At 48.8% G+C, this 26029-nt stretch overlaps 1 protein-coding gene across 1 annotated transcript in view; it reads left to right on the forward strand.

Moving 5' to 3' along the window:
- Window positions 1-26029, forward strand: part of CASC1 (cancer susceptibility 1) — a 1039813-nt gene that overhangs the window by 570819 nt on the left and 442965 nt on the right. The window contains exons 7-8 of the mRNA XM_029600147.1: window positions 8930-9033; window positions 21006-21288. Coding sequence (XP_029456007.1) covers window positions 8930-9033; window positions 21006-21288 — 387 coding nt within the window. The remainder of the gene's footprint in view (window positions 1-8929; window positions 9034-21005; window positions 21289-26029) is intronic.

Genomic DNA, 26029 nt, shown 5'->3' on the forward strand with positions numbered 1-26029 from the left:
GAGGTCTGTAAGGTGTGTGAAACCTTAGAGAGATTCCTAATGCATTACTTAATGATACAACGATGTCATTCACAAAGTGTTTCCCCTGAACACTATCAATTGATTCTGGGATTCCATATCTTGGAATAAACTCTTTCATTAAAATATTAGCTACAGAGATTGCATCTGCCTTTATTACTGGAAAAGCTTCCTCTTTATCCTGAGACGCTGCAAAACATTGTTAGTACATACTTGTAAGTTTGGCATTGGGGTAATTCAATAAAGTCAACCTGGATCTGCAAGAGAGGGCCCAGGGGGTGCTTTTAGGTGTGCAGGAGTGACAATCAAGCCCTTGGAGACCTTGTACAAATTACATTGCATACACTGAGAACATATTGTATTAGCCAGAACCCTGAATGCTGAAACTAACCCCCACCAGTGGTGAAAGAACATGCCTATTAGTGCGGTAGGAGCTGCATGAGATGCCTGGTGAAGGGAGAGTAGGATATGGGGCAGTATGTGCTGGGGGGCCATTACTTCGCTATTTGGGCCGAACCATATTTGATCTTGTCCCTGATTGTGGATTGTGGCCCCTCCTTTTTCTTTTTCTCCCACAATTTCCAGTCATCTTTATCCTGTGCCTGCCACTGTATCAAATTTTTAATAGTAAAATCTTTGTTTTCCTTAGTAAAAGGCATCTTGCAACTCCTACTGTACTGTTGGTCAGGGCTGCATTCTTAGCTGCTTTATCTTGTCAAGTTTATTTTCTTTTACTACTGCCAGCCCAAGAGGCAACAAGATAGCTTCCAGCAAACCTTTTAACAAAGGACCACTCCCAATCATTCTCCCATCCACTACCAAAAACTCTCTCACCTTCCACAATGCCCCACAAGTGAGACTCAATCCCCCTCCCCCGGTGAGAGGTCCAGCCTACAGCACCCCCCCCCCCCACCGGACACACACACACAGCACATTCAATCTGCAGCGAGCCTGCACTATCATGGAAAGTAAACTGCGTCAGCATTAGAGAGAAGGATATCTTTTAAGCCTTCCCGGGGTTGTAATTCACATTCCATTAACATTTCACAATCATGGTCTGGAACATCTAAATCGATTATTTCTGGTAACAAGGTAGCAGGAGTGAGAGCAGAACAGAGATTATATTCCTTGATTGTAAAAGGAGTTCATACTTTATCATGTGTTCCAATGTGATTTCCTGAGTCTTTGTAAAACTGTGATTCAAAACATAATATCTTATTTTAATTGACACATTTGAAATGTACCTTTTAATACTTTAAGACCTAATGAATGCAGAAAACATTTTTCTACTCCAAAATGACTTATGCAAAACTGGGTGAGACAATACAAAAGAACATTAACAAAGTAAGGTATCTTAAGCTTCTGGGATAACTGTCAGTGCTATAAACTATAAATGTTGTAAGTCATGGTTAATTCTGAATCCTTATTTTTGTGTGATTGACTCTAATTACAGACACTACATTGCCATGCTATAGTTAATTCTTCTAATGCTACCTTAAGTTAGGAGTTTATTAAATCTTCACCTTCTTTACTATTTTCTATAATGACAAATATTAAGAAACATTTTTAACCTGGTCACAAAGAAAAAGTGTCTGTAAGTTTGGAATCCACATGCTGGTACATGGGTTGTGCACTACTCATATAGTGTTTATTAATAGATGAGATCTGTATTTTAATACAGGAACACCGGTATATAAAAATCTAAAAATAAATAAATAAATAAATGAAAATATATGTATATATATATATAGTGTGTGAAGCAGTGAAAACTGTCAGGGGAACTAGAGCATCACTCACAAACTCCGCTCCCTGTGCAGAAATTAAAAATCCTTGGTACATATGTTTGCAATTAAAAGATAGCTGCTGCATACGGTATATCACAATCCTTAATTCATAATTTGAAATCCCAAACGTACCAGAGAAATGTTTTAGGGGTTAAATTGTTACGCTGAGAAGTAGCCACTGTCCATCCCATAAATCAATCGTATAACTTAAATCAACAAGAACCAAACTAGATGCTTTCAACACAAAATGCAATATACCTCCTATGCCTATTGTAAGGTCTTTTTAAGTTTATTGTTTACAAACTCAATAGCTTATTAACTTTTAACCACATGTTAGCCAGCCAGAGAAGGCTGATGAAACCAATCTTTCTGAAAGAATTCTACTAAATTAAAGTACTTACTGTGACCTTTCAAGCGCTGAAATTGCTATAATAATTGTAATGCATTACAGCAGAAATCAGACATAAATAAAAAGCCAGATTGCAAACTTCATTTTCCCTTTTTTTTTTTTTTTATGTTCCTCTCTCATCCTGCCAGCAGGGCAAGGGTTTTAAACCATAGGCTAACTGGTACTGTTGTTAAATTTTCCTTGTATAGTTTTTTTTCCCCAGTACACATTTATTAACAAATATACAGATAAATACTTCACAATCACTTTTAATAAGTTCTCCTTAAGTAAAAATAGTCTGCAATGGGCGTTTCCAAAGTAGATAAAAAGAAATAGTGCATTTGACCAAAAAGAAATCTTTCAAACCAATCTACCATAGCAGAGACTTTGAAGTTTGGTTAATAGCAACACTTGCATAACACTTTTCCTAATAGATATATAGGCAGTTCTCAAAAATAGCCTGCATCATAAGGCACTGTTTTCCTGTATGCAGGAGTTGTAGCTAATGCAGAGATTAAACAAACCATCTAATAGAAAAAAAAACCTCTAGGTTATTACAGTGCTCGGTAAAAATGATTTGTAAGGGACCCTTGGTTCTGGTATTTCTTTGCTGGGTAAATCTTTCATTTTTTTATTTTTTTTTTTTTCAATTAGCAATCCTTTGTCAGATTACAGACAGTCTTAGCAAGGACAGGCCTTCGGAGCCATTGTGGAATACCACCAATTTTTGCTTTTAACCTTGGAGAATAAATTCAGTCAGCAGAAACTCTGAGCTACAAAAAAACCTTTACTTCTGTGAAACAGCAAAACATTGCAAGAAAAAACCTAGGGAGTAAATGTACTGATGTGAGTACTAAATCTTTGACCAACCCCCACTAGTGATTGAACGCCAAGGAATCTTCCTTCCATTTAATTAGCATACCACAACTCTATCTTTATTCACATACGCACACCATCAACTAACTTTCAGTAATGCTCTGTTTAAACAAACGAAACTTAATGTTTTCTTTCCGTTTGTCTTTTTTGGAAAATAAATCTCTCTCTTCATTCACCCACCATTCACCCACCATTTCCATAAGCAGGGGTGCACTTCCCATACTTAGCTGTTTCCAAGGCTAAATACCCAGGGAATTCACTACCCTGTATCCCAGTCCTAGACAATCCCAGAGAATTTGTCTCCCTGAATGTGGTTTGCCCAGACCATCCCAGCCTTTAACCTTAGGCTGTAAATCTAGGGATTTTACTTCCCTATAGTTCACCGGGCCCGGTATTTTTATCCAGAAGCCTAGCGCCCTGTCTAGCAGCTGGCTTTACTGTCCTGCACCCTGTTACATAAGCAGCAGGATTTTTCTTTTCCTTAAGTTGCCGGCTGGAGCCCTGCACCCTTATCCGTTAAGCAGCAGGCTGCCACTACTCAGTGCCCTATCAATTAAGCTACTGGTTTTTATCAGGTACCTTTGTAATACTGAACGCTTTGTTATTCATAGGAACACACAAGTCACTTAATAGTGCAAAAATAATGAGTAAACACATTTCCCTTAAAGGTCTCAATGTTAGTGCAATACAAATGGTACAGCACAAAAAAACAAAGAGAAAAAGATTAAAAATACCGTCAGGGATCCTGTGTCCTGTATTCTGTTCAAATCAAGAGAGGGAATGGCTGTGCGTGTCCTGTCCTAGGCGTCCTCTCCCCCGGCTCAGGCCAGGCAAGGCCAGCATTCCCTTCTTTGATTCCCGGCCAATGCACCATCTGCAATAAAAAAGTTTACCAAGGACACAGAGGACAACATAGACAGTGTATATCTTATGAATAATAGCCTTTATTTCTTGTGCGCACAAGGAAGTCAGTATAGGACTGACTTGACTTGTGATTGAATTGGTCATTCTTAAATAGAGTTTTCTGCAATAATTAAAACAACACTCCTTTAATTTAGGGTCACAAGGTTACGGGAAACATTTGTTTAAACATTTGCTTACTTCTAACATTCCACAGAGCCCTGGGAAGCTTAACTAACCTTGATTTTATAACTCTTCATTGTTTTCCCTAAGACTACAAAGCGATACATGTGTCTTTTCTTTTATCTAAGAGTGAGACAACTTCGGAGACAGTTTAAAGAACAGCAGTGCCCTTAATTTACAAGCAAGCAGTGCCCCCTGGACCTCAGATGGTGCATCTGTATTGAACAGATGGCCCCAATATTTCTTTACTATCGCATCTCCAATCCCGTAGCTCCTTTCTGCCTGGAAAAATTTGCGAGAAAAGTAGGAACAGGGGAGTAATTTCCCTTGGTTGGAGTGTTGGCAAAGTACTGCTCCTACCGCCACATCAGAAGCATCCACTTCCACAATAAATGGCCACATGGGATCTGGATGATGGAGACAGGGTTCTTGTAGAAATGCAATTTTTAGATCCTCAAAAGCCCGTACTGCCTCGTCAGGCCAATTCCTGGGATCTGCTCCCTTTTTAGTCAGAGCCCTGAGAGGTGCCACAATGTGAGAAAATCAAGGAATGAACGTCCTGTAGAAATTAGCAAACCCTAGAAAACGTTGTAGGGCCTGGAGTCCCACTGGTTGTGGCCATTCTCGTATGCTAGCCAATTTATCAGGGTCCATCTGAAAACCAGTGGTGGAAATGATATAGCCCAGAAAAGGTAATGATTGTCTTTCAAATAGACATTTCTCCAGTTTTACAAATAACCGGTTTTCTCGTCGTCGTTGAAGAACTTTTCGAACCTTTATGCGATGGGCGGCCAGACTTTTAGAGTAGATTAATATATTATCCAGATAGATGATTACTCCTTGATTCAACATATCTCGAAATATTTCATTCATTAAATTTTGAAATACCGCCGGCGCATTACAAAGACCAAATGGCATCACCAGATATTCGTAATGTCCATCTCGCATATTAAACGCGGTCTTCCATTCGTCTCCAGGCCTAATCCGCACCAGGTTGTACACCCCCCCCCCCCCCCCCCCCCGCAAGTCCAGCTTAGTAAATATACTAGCTCCATGAAGGCGATCTAGTAATTCCGAAATCAGCGGGAGATGATATCGGTCCTTGCGAGTTACCGCATTAAATCCATGGTAGTCAATACGTGGTCTTAATGACCCATCTTTCTTGGGAACAAAGAAGAACCCTGCTCCTGCCGGAAATGATGAAGGTCGAATAAATCCTCGTTCTAGATTTTCTTTAATGGACATAGCTAAAGATTTGGGCCCAGATAATGGATACACCCGGCCTCTAGGTGGACAAGTATTAGGAAGCAGATTTATGGCACAGTCAAAAGTGCAATGTGCTGGGAGTATCTCTGCCTCTTTTTTGGAAAATACATCCGAAAAATCTGCATATTGTGAAGGTGGTAGCAGTTTTGAGGTGGCTAGTTGGATTCTAGGCTGAGGTCTTTGCTTTAAATAGGTAGTGAAACATCCTGGTCCCCAAGCTGTAATCTGAAGAGTCCTCCAGTCAATGATGGGTGCATGTTTTTGTAGCCAGGGGAGGCCCCAAACCACCGGATGGACCACCTTTTCCAAAATGAAGAAGGATATCTCCTCCTTATGGAGGGACCCCATCTGGAGAGTTATCGGGGCGGTGCAGGTGGTGACTTGACCCGGAAGATTCTCCCCCTGGATAGAGGAGATGTATAAGGGGAACTCACGATGAAGTACCGGTAATTGTAGCTGGTGAACCAGCTCTGCCAGAATAAAGTTTCCTCCTGAGCCTGAATCGATTAGGGCCAGCGTAGTGAGAGAGCCTTGAAGATAATGTATCGTGACCAGAACGGTACAGTGAGGGGCGAGACTGCTCCCTAGGGTCAACCCCTCCAAGACACCTAGGTCCAGTAGTTTCCCGGACGATCAGGGCACTCAGCCAAAAGATGCCCCTTATTACCGCAGTAAAGGCAAAGTCCCATTCTCCTTCAGTGTTGTTTTTCCTCTGTGGTCAGGTGGCTCCTACCCAACTGCATGGGCTCCTCCTTGCCCTCAGTGGATACTTCAGGAGGGTTAGAAGGAATCATAGGATGGGAGAAGGTAGGGGCCAAGGGAACTGTGCGACGGTAGGTTCTCACTTCCTTGGCTCGTTGCTATAGGCGACGATCAATACGACCCGTGAGCTCGATCACGCCTCTAGATCATCTGGAATCTCTCGCGCCGCCAACTCATCTTTGATGCGAGGGGAAAGTCCTTCCAGAAAAATTCCTCTTAGACAATCATTCTGCCAACCCAACTCGGAAGCCAAAGTGCGGAATTCCACCGCGAACTCTGCCAACGTACGAGTGCCTTGACGTAGGTTGAGGAGTTCCGAGGAGGCAGTAGACTGACGTCCTGGTTCGTCGAATATTTGGCGGAAGGTCCGAACAAATCATGGCAAGTCGCTCAAAATGGAGTCTCCTCGTTCCCAGATCGGGGATGCCCAGGCTAGGGCCTTCCCATCTAATAAGGAGATGATGAAGGAGGTCTTGATTTGATCTGAGGAAAACTGCTGTTCCTGTAAGGAAAATTGAATGAAGCATTGATTCAAAAATCCACGACATTGCTTGGCATCTCCAGCATAGTGAGGTGGAGCAGGCAGATGGGTTACCGTACTCGTAAGGCTCGAAGTCGCAGGCATTGGGACGGCAGCCTCTGCTCCTCGGACTGAGTCAAGCCGGTTTGCTAAGCATTCTACCGTGGCGGTCAGAGCCTCAAGGCATTGTGGTTGTTGTTGTTGCCTCTGTTGCATGAGTTGTTGAGCCAGGCCAGGGATAGCCTGGAGACCTTGCAAGTTCACCGGGTCCATGGCCTTTGCAATCTGTTCTAGCCCAATCAGTAGTGGACCCTTGGTCCGGAGGGTACTCACCGAGGAGTAGTCCTGATGAATTCCTTTTCGGAAGGTGGAGCGGTAACTCAATCCAGCGAATACAAGGCAGGTGGTAGATACAAAGTATAACACCAGGCAGGGTCAAGGCAGGTGGCAGGCAAGGCTGAGTCAATTCCAGGCAGGGTCAAGGCAGGCGGCAGGCAAAGCAAAGTCCAGTTCCAGGCAAGGTCAAGGCAGGCGGCAGGCAAGGCAAAGTCCAATTCCGGGCAGGGTCTAGGCAGGCGGCAGGCAAGGCAAAGTCCAATTCCGGGCAGGTTCTAGGCAGGCGGCAGGCAAGGCAAAGTCCAATTCCAGGCAGGGTCTAGGCAGGCGGCAGGCAAAGCAAAGTCCAATTCCAGGCAGGGTCAAGGCAGGCGGCAGGCAAGGCAAAGTCCAATTCCGGGCAGGGTCTAGGCAGGCGGCAAGCAAAGCAAAGTCCAATTCCAGGCAGGGTCTAGGCAGATGAAGACAAGGCAGAACTCCAGCAGAAACCAGCAAGAACCTTGTTGCAAAGGCATTTGAGCCTTCCCGGGGAGAGGTTTAAATCTCCCCGGGCGTCTGACGTCATCATCCGGGGCCGACCCGACTTTCCCGCCTCGGCCCCTTTAAGGGGGTGGGTCCTGCCGCGCTCTCCCCGATGCTGCTCTGGAGATGCAGGGAGAGACGCGCTGCGGCCCACGCGATCTGTGGCCGCCGTCGAGGGATCTGCTTGGCCCGGTAGGAGGTCCAGGTCGGGAACCCCCTCGGCCCGGGATCGCAACATTAGATCTATTTTACGAGAACTTCAGGTACTTGTGACTTGGATTGCCCACTGTTGGATACAGGATGCTGAGCTTGATGGACCTTGGTGTGACCCAGCCCAACAATTTATGTTCTTATGTAGATAACTTAGATTTTAAACCCTATGCTTGGGGTGTGGGGCGACTCATTCCAGCAGGCCCATTTTTCTGTCAGTGGGGATGGAGGTGGGGTGCTTGGCTGAGAAGGCCTTCTAGCCTATTTTTATTTCTCCTTCCTCAGGAACACCATTTAACTGACTCTATTCTTCAAATATAGCTAGTTAAGGATAAAGTTTATCCGGGTACATTTAGCTGGATAACTTTATAGATAACATTCAGTGGGATGTTTATCCTGCTGAATATCTCTGATAACTTATCTGGTGAACTTTAGCCAGATAAGTAATCCATTTTCCAGGTTTTTAAATATTGGTTTCTGTGAGGTCATATTCAGCGTCCCTTAGCCTGATAAGTTTCAACTAATGCCTCAGGTTCAAAACTTAGATTGTGAGCCCTCTGGGTCAGAGAAATACCTACTAGTACCTGAATGTAATCCACTTTGAAAAGAAGAATATAAAAATCAGATAAATAAATAAATACTTAACTGGCTAAGTGGTTAGTAGGGCAAGGGCTTAACTAGGAGGAGCAGAGTTAGATGGATAACTTATCTGGATAAGTTTTCTTATCGCATAGACCTATCCTAAAGCTAGCCTGCACTGCTGAATATACAAGCTAAGTTAACCAGATAGGCATATCTGGCTAATTAGCCGAGCTGAATATAGACCTCTATGTCTTTAAAGCCTTCTAATGTTGCATAGTTTTATTGATGTTATCTTATGTGTACTTAAACTTTTCTCAAGATATTTTTTGTCAGCTATTATAATCACTATAGTTTAAATAATTATCTTATTAAGAAAAGAGGTTATAGAATTTTTAAATGTACAAGATGTGAGAATAGGATGTGGTTGGGGGTTAATTCAGATTTAGAATTCATTGTTCACAATCTGCTGTCCTATTGATGAAATACATAAATACAGAGCACAAACAGAGTGTCAGTCTCTTTTGTCTGAACCATGCCATTAACACTACATTTCTAATTGTGTGGGGGTTTTTTTTTCTGCAGCAGGCCAGTGCTTTAGCAAATATTGACACTGGGAATATGGAGACAATCATTAAGGATGAAAATGTTACACTCTATATTTGGGCTAACCTCAACAAGAATCCAAGGTATACTATGATCTCAATTCAGTTGCCCTCTCTAGTTAAACTGAAAAACGAGAAAGATAATATTCTTATTATAGAATAACAAGAAATAAGAAAGTAGAATGTTTTGTTGGGTAGAATTAATTTAATTATAGAAATCATTCAGATGAATGACAAAATAACTTTGAGAAAAATGTCCATGGGCTGACAACAGGCCAAAAGTTGATGCTCTGCATTGCTAAGAAACAAGCTGATTTCTACTCTGTCTTTGGCTTCTTTTTGTCTTAGTCTTTTTTCTTGGAATATAATGCAGCTAATGTCATCTTATTGACTTCTGTGGAATGAGAAATCTTTCAAAACTTCTCTTTTAACAGATTAAACAGAATCATTTATATTAGGGGTCTCCCTACTTTTGAAGAGAAGAGCCACATAGCACATTTCAAAGCTCCGATAGGGCTGGGAAGGGGAAGGTTCTTCTCAGAATTTTCTGAGCCAGCGGATTAGAAGGAGGGACAGAGCCTCTCAGAAAAATTGTTTAAGAGTGGTTTGGGGTTGAGGGCCATGTCTGGCTCTTTTGGTGATTTTAAATGCCGGGGAAGGGAGAAGGCAGGAGGCAGGGTTTCCCAGGGGTATAAAGGTATAGTAGATAGAGTGTCAGTAATAACATTTCTAGATTTCTCCAAGCAATCTTGCCCCTTGCTTCTCTACTTCCTCAATATTTGCCCACCTAGGCAGGAAGGGTGGAGAATATTTGGATGGAAGGATGGTGGTTCTTACCCCTCCTCCTTGCACTCTTGCTCCCTCTATTTTTATTTATTTATTGTTTTTGTTATACCGAGTTTCATGATAGGCATCACATCAACCCGGTTTACAAATAACAAGGAGTGTAAAACGTAATGTAAAAAACAATATTTTCAATAAGAACCTTGAACTTTAAATACAGTGAATCAGAAAAAGGGAGAGGGAAAGTTACAAAAAACAAGGAAAATAAACTTGGGATGGAAGGGGAGAAATTGAACAGCACAATATTTACATTTCAGCCTATTGATACATTAGAATAGCAAGTGAAAAAATAAGACTATGAAACAGTACATAGGTAATCAAATGAATAAATATGACACAGTTGTGAATGGTAATAGTATGATAAATATTCAGCAGGAATTAGTGAGAGAGGGTTTGAGGTTGGTTGATTCGTGTTTTGTTCCTCTTTCTCATCCCTTTCCTCCACCCCTTCTCTCTCTCCCCCCCTCTCCCCTCCACTCCATTCTCTTTCAACATGCTAACTTAATGGTATAAGCAAAATAAACCCCTCTGGAGAACCTAATTCAGGAAGAGTCATTCGGTATCTGGATTAAATTAATGAAGATTTTGCACTCTGCACCACCAAAACCTGCAACTTTAGGGGACCAAACACATGCCCCTTCTCCCACAGTTCTGAAGAGATAGTGGCACAGTTAAAAACACCCAGGATCACCATCTTTACCTGGCTTTATTTGGCAGCCCTGAAGAAAGCTCAGTACTGTCAGTGCTTTTCTCCCTGTGTCCTTCCTCACCCTCCACAGTGGTCAAAAATGCCTTATGGCTGTGCTGCAGCCTCACTCTCTATCTTTGACCCAAGTGGCTCCACTTGCACAAGCAGGACTAACACCAGCAATGCGTAATGCAGCCAGTTGGTGGTGACCTTGACCTGCATGTCCCACCCATGCCGATCTGACATGCTGCTTCTTGCGCTTCTGACTTCTAGCAGCAGCAGCAGAACATGCTTCTGCCATTACCACTGCAATACCAGAAAAGCTCCTTCTGTCATCGCTGCTATGAGAGGATGAAGCTCCTTCTGCTGTTGCTGCTATGAGTCGGATGAAATTCAACTAGGGGCCATATTCAGCCTTCAAGCCATTGTTCCTGTACGTACCCGGATCAGTCCAGACAGTGGGTTGAGCCTCCTTTCCAGCAGATGGAGACAGACTAAAACTTGAAGGATGCCCTATATCAGGACAGAGCCTATCCTCTACCCCTTCAGTATTCGTCTGTCTCCAGCAGGTGCAGCATCTCCCCTTCGGTTCTCTTCTTCTTTCTTTTTCGGCTCAAGCAAGTAGTTCTTTTGATTCCCGCTAGTTTTAGAAACAAAGGAAAAAATCTATGAAGGAAATTTTGCCTTCTTTTAGTGCTTTTACTGTTTTTGTGTGGGAGAGTCCGTCTCCCAGCTCTTGCCCAGCTCAGGGGAGCTTTGCCCCTTTTGCAGGAGGGGGTTCCCTGCAGAGTCCTGAGTCCGTGGACGCTTCCAGGTGTGGGGACCGACGCTCTCCGGGCCTCATTCCCCCTCTGGCTGCCGAGAGGGTTTTTTAACCCGCTGCTGCGCTCAGTAAAAAAAGAAAAAGGAGTTTAAAAGTTTCAAACTTTCAATAAGTTGCAGGTACTCACCTACCTCTAACTTATTTGCAGCAGTTGACCAGCTTTTTTATTTTTTTCTGGTCAGAGTAGGGCTAGAACCGGCAGCCAGAGAAGCAGAAGGCAGCAGGTTTTCGGCCTGCTCTCTCCTGCTGTGCAGGCTGTCAATCAAGCTTTTTTTTTTCAGCTTTTTTTTCTTCAGCCGCGGCTTAGCTATGTCCTGACTGGCAGCCTGCCTTTCTTGTGGGCTGCCCTCTTCGCATTTTTCGCGGCAGGGCCTCTGCACTGCTTGCCTGCCGGGTGGGGAAGGTCCCTCCTCGGCAGGACAAGCAAATTTAGCCCGGGGCTCCACTCCTCCCGGCATGGCTAGGCCTTTCCCGGGTCGGCAGAGCCCGGGAACGGCCGCCATCTTGGATTTTTCATCGGGGCCAATTTCAGTGCTCCCTGGGGCTGGAGGGCCAGATTTTTTTGATTTAACCCCCGTTTTGGCCCCCGCGGGTGCCCAGGAGGGGGGTCCTGACCTTCCCTCACCCCCCCTCCCCCCCCCCGCCAAATCCAGGTCCCTTTTTCAGCGGATTTCGTCCTCCTCATGCACAAATCTTATCTAGCTAGCCTGCATGAGCTGGACGAAAGCCCCCCCTTGCCCCCCCCCGCCAAAAATCCCTCGTTCAGCGCCGTTGACCACTGGACCGGCCGCGGAGCCCCAGGGACCAGTTTGGGTGTGGGTGGTCCCGGGGGTGCCCCCCCGGTGTCTCCCATGTCCTTGGACCCCGCTGCTTCCTCGGATTCGGCGGATGCCCCCCCCCTAGAGAGGGATGACCCTAGAGCCCTCCGTCTTTTTCGTAAGGAGGAATTAGAGCCCCTCCTCCCTTTAGTTTTGCAGGAGCTGGGTCTGGAGAGTCCTTCCGTGGATAATCTCATGGCCTCGCTCCCTAAGGATATGAACCCGGTTCTGGGAGGGCTCCGGGCTCCGGCCTCGGCCTTTCCCTTCCACCCCATGCTTAAGCTCCTTATCCTGTGAGAATGGGAGGCTCCTGAGGGTGCGCTTCGGGTGGGGCGTGCGATGGATAAGCTCTATCCCCTCCCGGAGGAGGGCTTGGAGCTGTTGCGATATCCATCGGTGGATTGTTATGTTTCTGCAGTGGCCAAGCACACCACGATTCCGGTGGAAGGTTCCACAGCCTTGAAGGATTCACAAGATCGTAAGCTGGAGGCTCACCTGAAGCGCATCTTTGACGTTCTGGCCCTCGGGGTCCGGGCGTCTTGCTGTAGCAGTCTCATGATGCGAGCGGGCCTCCAGTGGGTCCAACAGTTACTCTGCGCCCGGGAGCTTCCGCCAGGTGAGGCAGAACAAGCCGAACCTCTGGAGGCAGTAACCGCTTACGTATCGGACGCCCTCTACGATCTGGTCCGTGTCCAGGCGTAGGCGATGGTTTCGGCAGTGGCGGCCCGGAGGCTCCTTTGGCTATGCCACTGGTCGGCTGATCAGTTCTCGAAGACCCGGCTGGGCATGCTGCCCTTCAAAGGTAAGATGCTCTTTGGCGAGGATCTCGCGAAGCTTATGGACTCCTTGGCTGACAACAAGGTCCATAAGCTCCCAGAGGACCGCCCCAAGTCTTCCCGATCCTTCGCAGCCTCTTGCTCTCTCTTCAGGGGCCAGCGTTGCTTCGCTCCTCGGGGGCAGGGCGGTTCTGTGAGGGGGTCTTCTCGTGCCTAGTCCTGGTTGCAGTCCTTTCGTGGCAGATGGCCCTTTCGCGAGGGCCAGCCCGTGTGTGCCACCGCTAAACCTGCCGCGCAATGAAGTTCAGCCAACCCATTCCTCGGTTCCTTACCTCGGCGGACGCCTTTCCCTGTTCTTCGAGGAATGGGTCAAGATCACGTCGGATCAGTGGGTCCTTGACGTTATCAGAGACAGGTACGCTTTCGACCTTGTCAGGGAACTTCCAGATCTCTTTCTTTTCTTGCCTTGCGGCCGGGCCAAGAGGGACGCGGTGGTCCAGACTCTCTCCAAGCTTTTGGATCTGGGAGCAGTGGTGCCAGTCCCGGAAAGGGAAATTGGCGCCGGCCAGTATTCTATTTACTTCACCGTGCCCAAAAAGGACGGGTCCTTCCGCCCAATATTGGACCTCAAGAGGGTCAATCGGGCTCTCAAGATCCCCCACTTCCGCATGGAAACCCTGCGGGTGGTCATTGCGGCGGTCCGCCCCGGAGAGTTCCTTGCTTCCCTCGATCTTGCAGAAGCTTATTTTCATATTCCCATTCACCGCGACTATCAGAAGTATCTCCGATTCCACATTCTCAACCAGGACTTCCAGTTTCGAGCTCTCCCCTTCGGCCTCGCAACCGCTTCTCGCACCTTCACGAAGGTCATGGTAGTAGTAGCAGCGGCTTTGCGCCGGGAGGGGATTCTCGTCCATCCCTATCTGGACGATTGGCTCATCAGGGCCAAGTCGGAGACCTCTTGCTGGCGGGCGGTGGATCGCGTCTTGGAGCTCCTTGCCTCTCTCGGGTGGATAGTGAACTTTTCCAAGAGCAAGCTTCAGCCCTCCCAGGAGTTGGAATTTCTGGGAGCCCACTTTGACACTCGAGTAGGCAAGGTTTTCTTACCTCGGGCGCGAGCCCTCAAGCTGATCGATTAGGTCCAGACTTTGATTGCCCTACCTTCCCCGACAGCCCGGGATTATTTCCAAGTCCTGGGATCCATGGCTTCTACCATCAACCTTGTCCCCTGGGCTTTTGCTCATATGCGTCCGTTACAGAAAGCTTTGGTGTCCCGTTGATAGCCAGTGTCGGAGCAGTTCCACATAGTCCTTCCGTTCTTGGATTCTACTGCCAACGAATTTCAGTGGTGGCTGTCTCTTCCTCATCTTCTGCAAGGGATGCCTCTTCAAGCTCCACAGTGGACGATAGTGACCACGGACGCCAGCCTCTTGGGCTGGGGTGCGGTCTGCCTTTCTCAGTCCACCCAGGGGACATGGTCGCAGACTCAGTCGCGCTGGCACATCAATCGACTGGAAACTTTGGCGGTCCGCCTGGCTCTTCAGGATTTCCTTCCCCTGATCTGCAGCAAGGCGGTACGAGTCCTGTCCGACAACTCCACCACAGTCGCCTACATCAATCGCCAAGGGGGCACTTGCAGTCCCCTGGTAGCCTTAGAAGCCAGCCGTCTCCTCGCTTGGGCGGAGCGTCACCTACAGTGCCTTGTGGCCTCTCACGTCGCCGGAAGAGACAATGTTCAAGCCGACTTCCTCAGCCGGCAGTCGCTCGATCTGGGAGAGTGGGAGCTCTCGGACGCGGCCATGGCTCTGATAGTGGACAGGTGGGGTCCTCCTCACCTCGACCTCATGACGACTCTGCGCAATGCCAAGGACAATCGGTTCTTCAGCCGCTGGAGGGAGCACGGCGCAGAGGGCATGGATGCTCTGGCTCTACCTTGGCCAGCGGATGTCCTTCTGTACGTGTTTCCCCCGTGGCCACTGGTGGGGAAAGTTCTCAGGAGAATCGAGCTCCATCGTCGCTCCCAAGTGGCTGCGAAGGCCGTGGTTTGCGGATCTCATCAATCTAGCGGTGGATGGGCCCCTGCACCTCGGTCATCTTCCTCGTCTCCTCCGGCAGGGGCCTGTATATTTCAACCAGGCCGATTGCTTCTGTCTTGCGGCCTGGCTATTGAACGGCATCACCTGTAGTGCAAAGGTTATAGGGAGGAGGTCATCTCCACCCTGCTGCGAGCCCGGAAGCAGTCGACTTCTCTGGCCTATGTGCGCATCTGGAAAGTTTTTGAGTCCGCGTGTACGGAGGCGGGTGTCCCTGCGCGCTCCGCCTCGATTCCTTTGATTCTTTCTTTTCTTCAGAAGGGTCTCTCTAAGGGCCTCTCCTTCAGTTCTCTACGCGTTCAAGTCTCTGCGCTCGGCTCTCTCCTGGGTCGGGTGGACGGTCATGCCTTAGCAGCTCATCCTGACGTGATTTGTTTCCTGAGGGGCGTTATACACCTCTGCCCCCCCCTCTCGGGCCACGTGTCCGTCGTGGAGTCTCAACCTAGTCCTTCGTGCTCTCTGTGTGGCTCCCTTCGAGCCTCTTCGCCATGCTACGCTCAAGGATCTTACTCTAAAGACTGTTTTTCTGGTCTCTATTTCCTCTGCTCGCCGTATTTCCGAGCTTCAGGTGCTGTCCTGTCGGGAGCCCTTCATGCGTTTCTCGGATTCCGGGGTTTCTCTCAGGACAGCTCCTTCCTTCTTGCCTAAGGTTGTCTCCGTTTTTCATGTCAACCAGTCGGTAGAACTCCCAGTGTTCTCTCTGGAGGAGATTGCGGGTACGGCGGGTGGCGACCTTCGTCGGCTAGATGTAAAATGAGTCTTGCTTCGTTATCTCCAGGTCACTAATGACTTCCGGGTATCGGACCATCTCTTCGTTCTTTGGAGTGGTCCCAACCGCGGTAAACAGGCTTCTAAGACCACAATTGCGCAGTGGTTGGAGGAAGCCATTTCCTCGGCGTATCTTTGTCAAGGTCGTCCGCTTCCTGAGGGTCTGAAGGCCCATTCTCTGCGTTCTCAGGCTACTTCTTGGACAGAGAGTCAATATGTCTCCCCGCAGGAGATTTGCAGGGCCGCCACTTGGACGTCTCTGCACACTTTTGCTCGGCACTACCGTCTGGATGTACACGCTCCGGTGTTCGGTTCCTTTGGGCGGCAAGTGCTTCGAGTGGGACTGTCTCGGTCCCACCCAGTTTAGGGAAGCTTTGGTACATCCCACTGTTTGGACTGATCTGGGTATGTACAGGAAAGGAAAATTAGTTCTTACCTGTTAATTTTCGTTCCTGTAGTACCACGGATCAGTCCAGACGCCCTTCCCTGTCTGTCTTCTGTCCTCTTGAAGCTTGTTTTCTTGCAGGTCTGCAGATTTTCATATATTTCTTTGTGCAAGATTACTGAGCAATTATACCGGAAGCCTTGGTCGTTTTCTTATACCAAGTTGATGCAAGAGCGTATTGGTATACCATGTTTTTCTACATTATTCTATATTTGCTCCGACATGCGTTATACTGAAGGGGTAGAGGATAGGCGCTGTCCTGATATAGGGCATCCTTCAAGTTTTAGTCTGTCTCCACCTGCTGGAAAGGAGGCTCAATCCACTGTCTGGACTGATCCGTGGTACTACAGGAACGAAAATTAAAAGGTAAGAACTAATTTTCCTTTTGAGGACCCCTGATTTATACAATTTCTCAAAGTAACAGCATTATCCTAGTTTGTCCTCAAATATTGATGTAGTAATTGCTTGTATGTTACGACTGGGCTCCGGTCAGGAGTCGTGAACACCACCCAGAAAGGTGGCTCCAGGTTGAGAGAGACAGGAATGGCAAAAACAGAGTCTGGGTCCAGGCTGGGTCAGGGCAGGCGGCAGGAAGCAGTGTCTAGGTTCAGGCTGGGTCAGGGCACAGTAAGCAGGGCAGGCAGGTCAGAAGGCCCGTAGGCCACACACCACACAGAAGGCCCGTAGGCCACACACCGTAGTCGGGGCAAGGCAGGTCAGAAGGCCCGTAGGCCACACATACACAGAAGGCCCGTAGGCCACACACCGTAAGCAGAGCAAGGCAGGTCAGAAGGCCCGTAGGCCAGGTAAGAAAAGCGAGGAAGAAGGCCCGAAGGCAGCGCAAGGCAAGGCAAGGCAAGGAAAGGCCCGAAGGCCGCGCAGGGCAAGGCAAGGAAAGGCCCGAAGGCCGCGCAGGGCTAGAGCAGGGAGCCCAGGTGAGCTCGATGCCGAAGCACCGAGGGAACTGTCAGGCAGGGTTATAAGGGCCAACCCAGAACATAGAGTGGACAGGGGAGATGGCCTGGGCCTGTCAGGAGAGCCAGCACTAGAGGGACCCCTAGTGGTGAGGCGGTTGCACTGCAGCCAAAACTGTAACAGTACCCCCTCCTCAAGGCCTCCCCCTCCTCCTGGGTCCCATCTTAGCAGGGGGTACTCAAAAATGAAATCAGACCCCTCCGAGGGCAGGAACAGCTGGAGCAATTCAACAGGCTCAGATGGCTGAGTCAGAAAGTCTGTTAGTGGTACCGGTTTGAGCCCCTCCGGGGGCGGCAGCAGGACCGGTTTAGCAGGCTCTTCTCGGGGTAGTGCAGCAGGCTCGGGCCCCTCTCGGGGTGAAACAGCAGGCTGGAACACCTCTCCGGGCGTTGTAGTAGGCTCGGACCCCTCTCGGGGTGTTGAAGCAGGTTCGGACCCCTCTCGGGGCAATGAAGCAGGCTCGGACCCCTCTCGGGGCAATGAAGCAGGCTCAAACACCTCTCCGGGCGTTGTAGTAGGCTCGGACCCCTCTCCGGGCGTTGTAGTAGGCTCAGACCCCTCTCGGGGCGTTGTAACAGGCTCGGACCCCTCTCGGGGCGATGAAGCAGGCTCAAACACCTCTCCGGGCATTGTAGTAGGCTCGGACCCCTCTCCGGGCGTTGTAGTAGGCTCGGACCCCTCTCGGGGCGTTGTAGTAGGCTCAGACCCCTCTCGGGGCGTTGAAGCAGGTTCGGACCCCTCTCGGGGCGATGAAGTAGGCTCGGACCCCTCTCGGGGCGATGAAGCAGGCTCAAACACCTCTCCGGGCGTTGTAGTAGGCTCGGACCCCTCTCCGGGCGTTGTAGTAGGCTTGGACCCCTCTCGGGGCGTTGTAACAGGCTCGGACCCCTCTCGGGGCGTTGAAGCAGGTTCGGACCCCTCTCGGGGCGTTGAAGCAGGTTCGGACCCCTCTCGGGGTGATGAAGCAGGCTCAAACAGCTCTCCGGGCGTTGTAGTAGGCTCGGACCCCTCTCGGGGCGTTGAAGCAAGTTCGGACCCCTCTCGGGGCGTTGTAACAGGCTCTGACCCCTCTCGGGGCGATGAAGCAGGTTCGGACCCCTTTCGGGGTGATAAAGCATGTTCGGACTCCTCTCGGGGCGTTGTAACAGGCTCTGACCCCTCTCGGGGCGTTGAAGCAGGTTCGGACCCCTTTCGGGGCGATGAAGCAGGCTCGGACACCTCTCGGGGCGTTGTAGCAGGTTTGGAACCCTCTCGGGGCGTTGTAGCAGGATCGGACCCCTCTCTGGGCATTGTAGTAGGCTCGGGCCCCTCTTGGGGCGTTGTAGCAGGTTCGGGCCCCTCTCGGGGTGATGAAGCAGGTTCAGACCCCTTTCGGGGCGATGAAGCAGGTTCAGACCCCTCTCCGGGCGTTGCAGTAGGCTCGGACCCCTCTCGGGGCGTTGTAACAGGCTCGGACCACTCTCGGGGCGTTGTAACAGGCTCGGACCCCTCTCGGGGCGTTGAAGCAGGTTCGGACCCCTCTCGGGGCGAAGAAGCAGGTTCGGACCCCTCTCGGGGCGATGAAGCAAACTCAGATGGCAGAGCAGCAAGGTTAGAAGTAGTGTACATGGAAGACACAGATTGTACTGCCAAGGGCTTGATACCTCGAGCCAAAGTCTGAAGCTCCTGATTTTGTTTCTGGGGGAGCATTTTAGAGAAGGCACAGGCAGTTCTAGGACGTCTAGGGAAGGTGTTCGTTACAGGCTGTTCAGCAGCTGTGGGAAGCAGAGCCCTGCTCGGGTTAATGAGTTCCATCTGTTTTTGTGCTTGCTCTCCTAGAACGGAAGTCCTAGAAGTTCTCTTGGCCAGGTAAGTTTTTGGTTTTCTTGGAGTATAAGCTACTTTTTGGTGAAAAGTTTTGTGACAAGTTATGCTACAATCTTCTGTTAGTAAACTGTCCAGGGTGAAAACATTCCTAGCTGAGCCAGAAGCAGGGCAGAGTGTGATAGCTCTGGCTGAATCTTTATGAGGAGACGGTGGCCCGTTAGCTGTGCAGCGGGGGCAGGGTTTGCCTGGAGGCAAAAGACAAGGAAGACAGAGACACTTCCACCAGCCTGGTTTGGGAGAATTGCAATTAAGGCATTCTTGGTATACAGACACATTTCTTTTGTGACAGTTGCTGCAAATCCAGTGACAAGCTGACAAGCTAAACAGTTCAGGTACGTAGGATAATTCAGAGTTTGACAAATGGTACAGATAATAAAGCGTGGAGACTCACCGTCTGAATACTGAGTCCTTTCTGTCTCTCCCAATGTGAATGGCTTCGGCATACTGTTACGACTGGGCTCCGGTCAGGAGTCGTGAACACCACCCAGAAGGGTGGCTCCAGGTTGAGAGAGACAGGAATGGCAAAAACAGAGTCTGGGTCAGGGCAGGCGGCAGATAGCAGTGTCTGGGTCCAGGCTGGGTCAGGGCAGGCGGCAGGAAGCAGTGTCTAGGTTCAGGCTGGGTCAGGTCACAGTAAGCAGGGCAGGCAGGTCAGAAGGCCCGTAGGCCACACACCACACAGAAGGCCTGTAGGCCACACACCACACAGAAGGCCCGTAGGCCACACACCGTAGTTGGGGCAAGGCAGGTCAGAAGGCCCGTAGGCCACACACACACAGAAGGCCCGTAGGCCACACACACACAGAAGGCCCGTAGGCCACACACCGTAAGCAGAGCAAGGCATGTCAGAAGGCCCGTAGGCCACACATACACAGAAGGCCCGTAGGCCACACACCGTAAGCAGAGCAGGCAGGTCAGAAGGCCCGTAGGCCACACATACACAGAAGGCCCGTAGGCCACACACCGTAAGCAGAGCAAGGCAGGTCAGAAGGCCCGTAAGCCAGGTAAGAAAAGCGAGGAAGAAGGCCCGAAGGCAGCGCAAGGCAAGGAAAGGCCCGAAGGCCGCGCAAGGCTAGAGCAGGGAGCCCAGGTGAGCTCGATGCCGAAGCACCGAGGGAACTGTCAGGCAGGGTTATAAGGGCCAACCCAGAACATAGAGTGGACAGGGGAGATGGCCTGGGCCTGTCAGGAGAGCCAGCACTAGAGGGACCCCTAGTGGTGAGGCGGTTGCACTGCAGCCAAAACTGTAACATTGTATGTGAATGGAAAAGGTGTAGAGGGGGAAAATACAAAACTGCTAAATGCCATGAATGATGGCATTTGCTGATAACAGTTTAATGGAAAAAGGTAATGAACATCAAAGAGAAGGATGATAAATAAAATAAATAATATAAAAAAAGCAAAAATCCAAATTAGCTGCTAAAATGGTAGATTTGTAAAATATAGAACTGGCTGTTTTGTTCCTAAAATGTCAATAAGCTGGAGCACTGATTACTTTTCAGAATTTGCCTCAGAACTTTAGATCACAATTGACATTTCAGATTTTATAATTTGAAGTATTTTTCATTCTTAAACTAATCACTGAAATTTCTGGATTGATCTTATACCAGACTTTGGGGCTTATGAACAAAATGGGAAAAACCCTTTGGTACAGGGGTGGCCAACTCCTGTCCTCAACAGCCTCAAACAGGTCTTATTTTCATTTTCATAATATCCTTAATGAATGTGCATGAGACAGATTTGCATGCACTGCCTCCACTGTATACAAATCTGCCTCATGCATATTCATTATAAATATCCTGTAAACTAGGACTGATGTGGCTCTTGAGAACTGGAGTTGGCCACCCCTGCTTTAGTTTATCAAGCCTTTTATATTTACATTAGTCTTTATCTGTGAAGTAAAAACTCTTTGTATTAAATAAACATGAAACTTCTCCCTTTCTCTAAATCATACTAAACAGGTTCAAAGGTTATGATTTTACAGAAAATATTGGCTTTGAACTTCCCAAGCCACTGGCCATAAGCAACATTGCCATTCGCATCTTGCACACTTGTTATGACCATCTTTCCCAGCAAAGCTCCACTTTCAGTCTAAGAGTGAAAAAAGAAGAAGAAGAAACTAAGTTTATAATAAGCAAACTGGAGGAAAGTAGTGGTGAAGAACTGAAACCATTGGAGGAGGCACATAACAGTGGAATGGTGAATATTCCAACACCTGATGGGGAAGCTCAAGAAAGAAGAAAGGTAGAAAATATAGATAATGCATGCTGTTCTTTTTATTAGGGTCCTAGAATACTGACTCAAAATGCTTGTAATTACATAGTTGTGAGTGCATCTTCTTTAAAAGAAAAATGTGTCTGTTTTTCAAAATTAAATATTTTCCATGGATTTACAATGATGGTTTTTATGATCTGTTGGGTACTTCCCCATAGATTTTACCAAGCATAAGGACTGAATCATGCCTGGATGTTTTGTTTCCAAGATATGAATAGCTTTCAACTAGAGTGCATAGGAGAGAAATGATCAGCAGAAAAAAGGAGGCGATATTGCCCCTGTCTAAGCCCCTAGTGAAATCTCATTTTGAATACTGTGTACAGTTCTGGAGGTCGAATCTTCAAAAGGATATAAAGCAGATGGAATGAACCAGAGGGTGCCTATTAAAATGGTCAGTATTCTTCATTCTGTAGGGACAGACTTAAAGATCTAAATATGCATAATCTGGAGGACAGGCAAGATATAGGAGATATGATCGAGACATTTAAATACCTCCAAGGTATCAATGCAGAGTAGGTGGGCCTCTTTCAAAGTGGCCCAGCAGTGCCATTTATGAAATTTGGGGGAAGGGAGGGAATCAGGCCACAGTTGCTTTACATCTTTTTTTTAAACTTTAAAGTGTTACTTAACCAGATATCTTTGAAGATATTCATATAAGCAGCTTGTTATCTGTTCACAGATAGCCAGGTGATTAGGTTTTTAAGTTATCTGAGTATATTCAGCAGGATGTTTATTCCTATGAATATCTAGGACAAGTTTAGCCAGATAACTTGTCTGCTCGCTTGCTTTCTGAATAAGGACATCTATATATTTCTTACAAATGAAATAAAATGTATTTAACATTTTCCCCCTTCCCCTAACTTTAAAATAGCTGGATATGGTTATCCAGTTAACTAGCCAAGCCACTCAGCAGTTGAATATTGCCCCCATAATGTTTGGTTTCATATTAGGAGTCACCACCTAGGTATCACCTTGGTATCGTCATGGATAATATATTGAAATGCTCAATTCAATGTGTGGTGGCAGTCAAAAAATCAAACAGAATATTAGGAATCATTTACAGGTCAATCCAGTAAAGTGCGGCCGCGTTTACCCCGCTCCTAACCCGCTTTCTACTCACTTTCCGGCCGCGTTAGCCCTTCCTGCGATCCACAATCCCCTTTAACCTACTCTTACCGCGTCCTTAAATCCCCGGGTAACCCCTTCCGCACGCGGCATGTATATTACATGTAAACGATCGACTTAGCTATTCCCTACCATCCAGTAATGCGCGCCCCGACTATCGCTTTTTTACCCTGCCGTTTTGCCGCGCGTTTAACCTGCTAACTTACCGCCTACCCTTACCCCTGCATTAGAGGCAGGGGTAAGGGTAGGCGGCAAAAAAAGCGAAAAAAAAGTTGCAAGAGAGAGGGAAGAGAGGACGGGCAATCCTATGCTTGGGATTGCCAGTCCTGTCTCCCCTCCTCCCGAAGCAAGGCGCGAAAAGCAGCCTTGCTCCGGGAGGAGGGGAGAGAGGACTGGCAGTGTAAAGCGACGAAGCGACTTACTTTTTTTGCAGCCCCTCTCCGGAGACGGACATCGGCGAGGATGACCGCGGCTCCCCTGCCTCCAGCTGCCCGTGAAGATGGATGCCTACACGGGCGAAAGCGGCCCCTGTTCGTGCAATTGGGCCGCTCAAGGCATGACGTCACGATGTTTGGCGTCACGGCATGTGACGTCTCGTCTTGAGCGGCCCAATTGCATGCACAGGGGCCGCTTTCGCCCGTGCAGGCATCCATCTTCGCTGGGAGGCAGGGGAGCTGCGATCCGTCTCCACCGATGTCCGTCTCCGGAGGGGGGGCTGCAAAAAAAGTAAGTCGCTTCGTCACTTTACACTGCCAGTCCTCTCTCCCCTCCTCCCGGAGCAAGGCTGCTTTTCGCGCCTTGCTTCGGGAGGAGGGGAGAGAGGACTGGCAATCCTGAGCGTAGGATTGCACGTCCTCTCTCCCGCTACTTTTTTTTTTTTTCGCTTTTTTCCGCTTTTGTTGCTTGCTTCGGGAGGAGGGGAGAGAGTGCTGACAATCCCGAGCGTCGGAGAACCGTCTACTTCCTGGTACCTGTCATTTCAAATGTCATTTGAAATGACATTTGAAATGACAGATACCAGCGTGTCCGTGAAGCGTTAGGCCAGCGCACCCAGGATACTGTATAGCGCTCTATACAGTAAAATGGGTTGCGTGGGCCTAACGCTTCACGGACGCTTCTTAGACGCAGCTTGCATTTGCAAGCTATTTACATACAGGATCGAGCGGTAGGTGAGCTGGACTGTGCGTGCGGCAACCGCGGGTGCGCCGGGCACTAACGCAGCTCTTCCTACCACTCGTTACTGGATTGACCTGTTAGAAAGGAAAGTAGACTATAGTAGAATGTCATAATACCTCTGCATAGATCTATGTTGTGATCATACCTTAGGTGTTGCATTCAGTTTTGGTCACACTATCTCAAAAATTATATAGCAGATATTGAGGGAGCGCTAGGGAGTGGTCCCAATTCCGGGGAGATTGGTGTGCCCTTGGACCACGGCGAGACTGCAGAGAGCTCCATAGAAGTGCTGAGGCAGGCAAGACATGTCCAAGCTTGGGTGGAACAGGCTGACCACCAGAGCCCTGACCCTCTGCCAAACCTGCACTCACCGGGAGAGACCCAGCAATGCAATACTGGTCTCTGGGGTAGCCTTCTGGCCACTCGATAGCCCTTTTGGACCTGCCACCTGGGAGTGGCAGATGCGACAGGACGGACAGAGGTCGAGGACAGGCAATGGTACTGGAACTTGGAACAAGACAGGAACTCGGAAACTTGGACAAGGCTTGAAGACTTGAACAAGATGAGGTTATTTGGAACTTAGAACTCATACGAAATGAGAACACTTGGAACTCGGACGAGAAGAGGATACTTGGAATTTGTCGAGATAAGGAAACTTGAACGAGACGAGGACACTTGGAACTTGAAACAGACGAGGACGAGGACTCAGGATACTCGGAGAATTAGATAGGCACTGCCCCTCAGGGCACCCTACACCCGACGTGGGCTGGTCACGGACCAACCTTTCCCACTACACACCCGACAAAACCTGAAGAGGCTGGTCACGGACCATGCAGAGAGCGGAACATGCGCAGGACTGGGACTCAGGACAAAGAAGGAATCCGGGCAGTGCTCGAGGAAGGATCCAACCGGAAGAGGACTTTAGCCATCGGAAATGGACACCGGATCAATACGAATTTACTCCCAGGGAGGTCGGCTGGAGGCGAGGTCCGGGGAAAGGCAAAGCTGAACCCGGAACTACGAACTAGCGGTTACTTCAAGATCAGGACTGGAATGTAAGACATCAGGATCAGGACTGAACTCAGAACTTGGAGACTCCAGAGTCAGGACTTGGAACTCGGAGCTCAGAACTCAGAAACATCAGGATCAGGACTGGAATGTAGGACATCAGGATCAGGACTCAGAACTTGGAACTTGGAACCATCAGGATCAGGACTCGGAACTTGGAAACATCAGAATCAGGATAGGGCATTGGATACAACAGGACACCGGTACCTGTGGACACTAGGACATCTCGACATCAGGGACCTCGGGAGATGAGGACATGGAACGAAGATGAAAACGAAGCATCAGGAACCACAGAGAAAGACAAGGGAATCCCACGAAGAAACAGAGTGCCTTGAAGAAGTGAGGAAGGACGTCAGAGTCTCCTGGATGAAGAGCTGAAACAGCAGAGAATCCAGGAGCAGGCAGCTCCTTGCGAAGGCGAAGACGGACTGAAGGAAGGCCCTCTTTATAGGGCGGAATGGAGACGGCCTGGAAACGTCAGCAGGAGGAGCCCAGGAGAACTGCCCAATGCTGGCCCTTTAAATGGTAGACAGAGGCACGGTCGCGTGCCTAGGAAGAGGGCAAGACCTCAGACAGCGGCGTCAATGCCACAAGGAGGAAGCAGGCCTTGACGTCGGCGGCTCCCAGCCTGAAGAAAGAAGATGATGGCGGCTCCCAGGCCACATGAAGAGCAGCTCCAGGGCGGCCGCCTGGCCGCGGAAGAGGACCTGGATTACGGCAGCCTCCAGGCCACAGAAGAAGGACGGCTGCGGCCTCCAGGCCACGTGAAGAAAACAACAGCGGCTCCCAGGCTGCATGGAAGGGCCTAGTCAGTGGTGGCTCCCTGCTGGAGCAGCGGCGGCTTCCAGGCCGCGAAGAAGATCCAGCGATGTCGGCACCAGCGGCGGCCTCCGGGCCGCAAGAGGAAGGTGGTCCGCGGCAGCTTGCCCACTGCGGAAAGGCAGAACTTGACGGTGGCCTCCTGTTAGGAGCTGCTATCTGTTGGGAGTATCAATCAAATAGGATTTAGCAATCTGTTGTTGTTTAGGAGAGTTGTGGGTGGATCCTTGGACCGATGGCAGATAACCACGCCCCTGGGGGAAGATCCTGAGAGGGACCACCGGTCAGGCTCAGAGTTAGGAGACAGACACACACTAGTTCTTTTATTAGACAGTATACTGAACCACCAGAGGTGGCAGTAGTGAGCTGGAATGCCCAGCTCGGCTGTAGTTCATCAGATATTGGAACAGCGATCCCTGGAGGCTGAACTGTTGAGAAACTGAAATATAGTGAGTAGGCAGGGTATGTAGAGTTCATGTACCGAATCTGATGGTAACACTCTCACAATGTCTCATAGAAGCCC

Source organism: Rhinatrema bivittatum, chromosome 4 (genome assembly GCF_901001135.1).
Source record: "Rhinatrema bivittatum chromosome 4, aRhiBiv1.1, whole genome shotgun sequence".
Lineage (NCBI taxonomy): Eukaryota > Metazoa > Chordata > Amphibia > Gymnophiona > Rhinatrematidae > Rhinatrema > Rhinatrema bivittatum.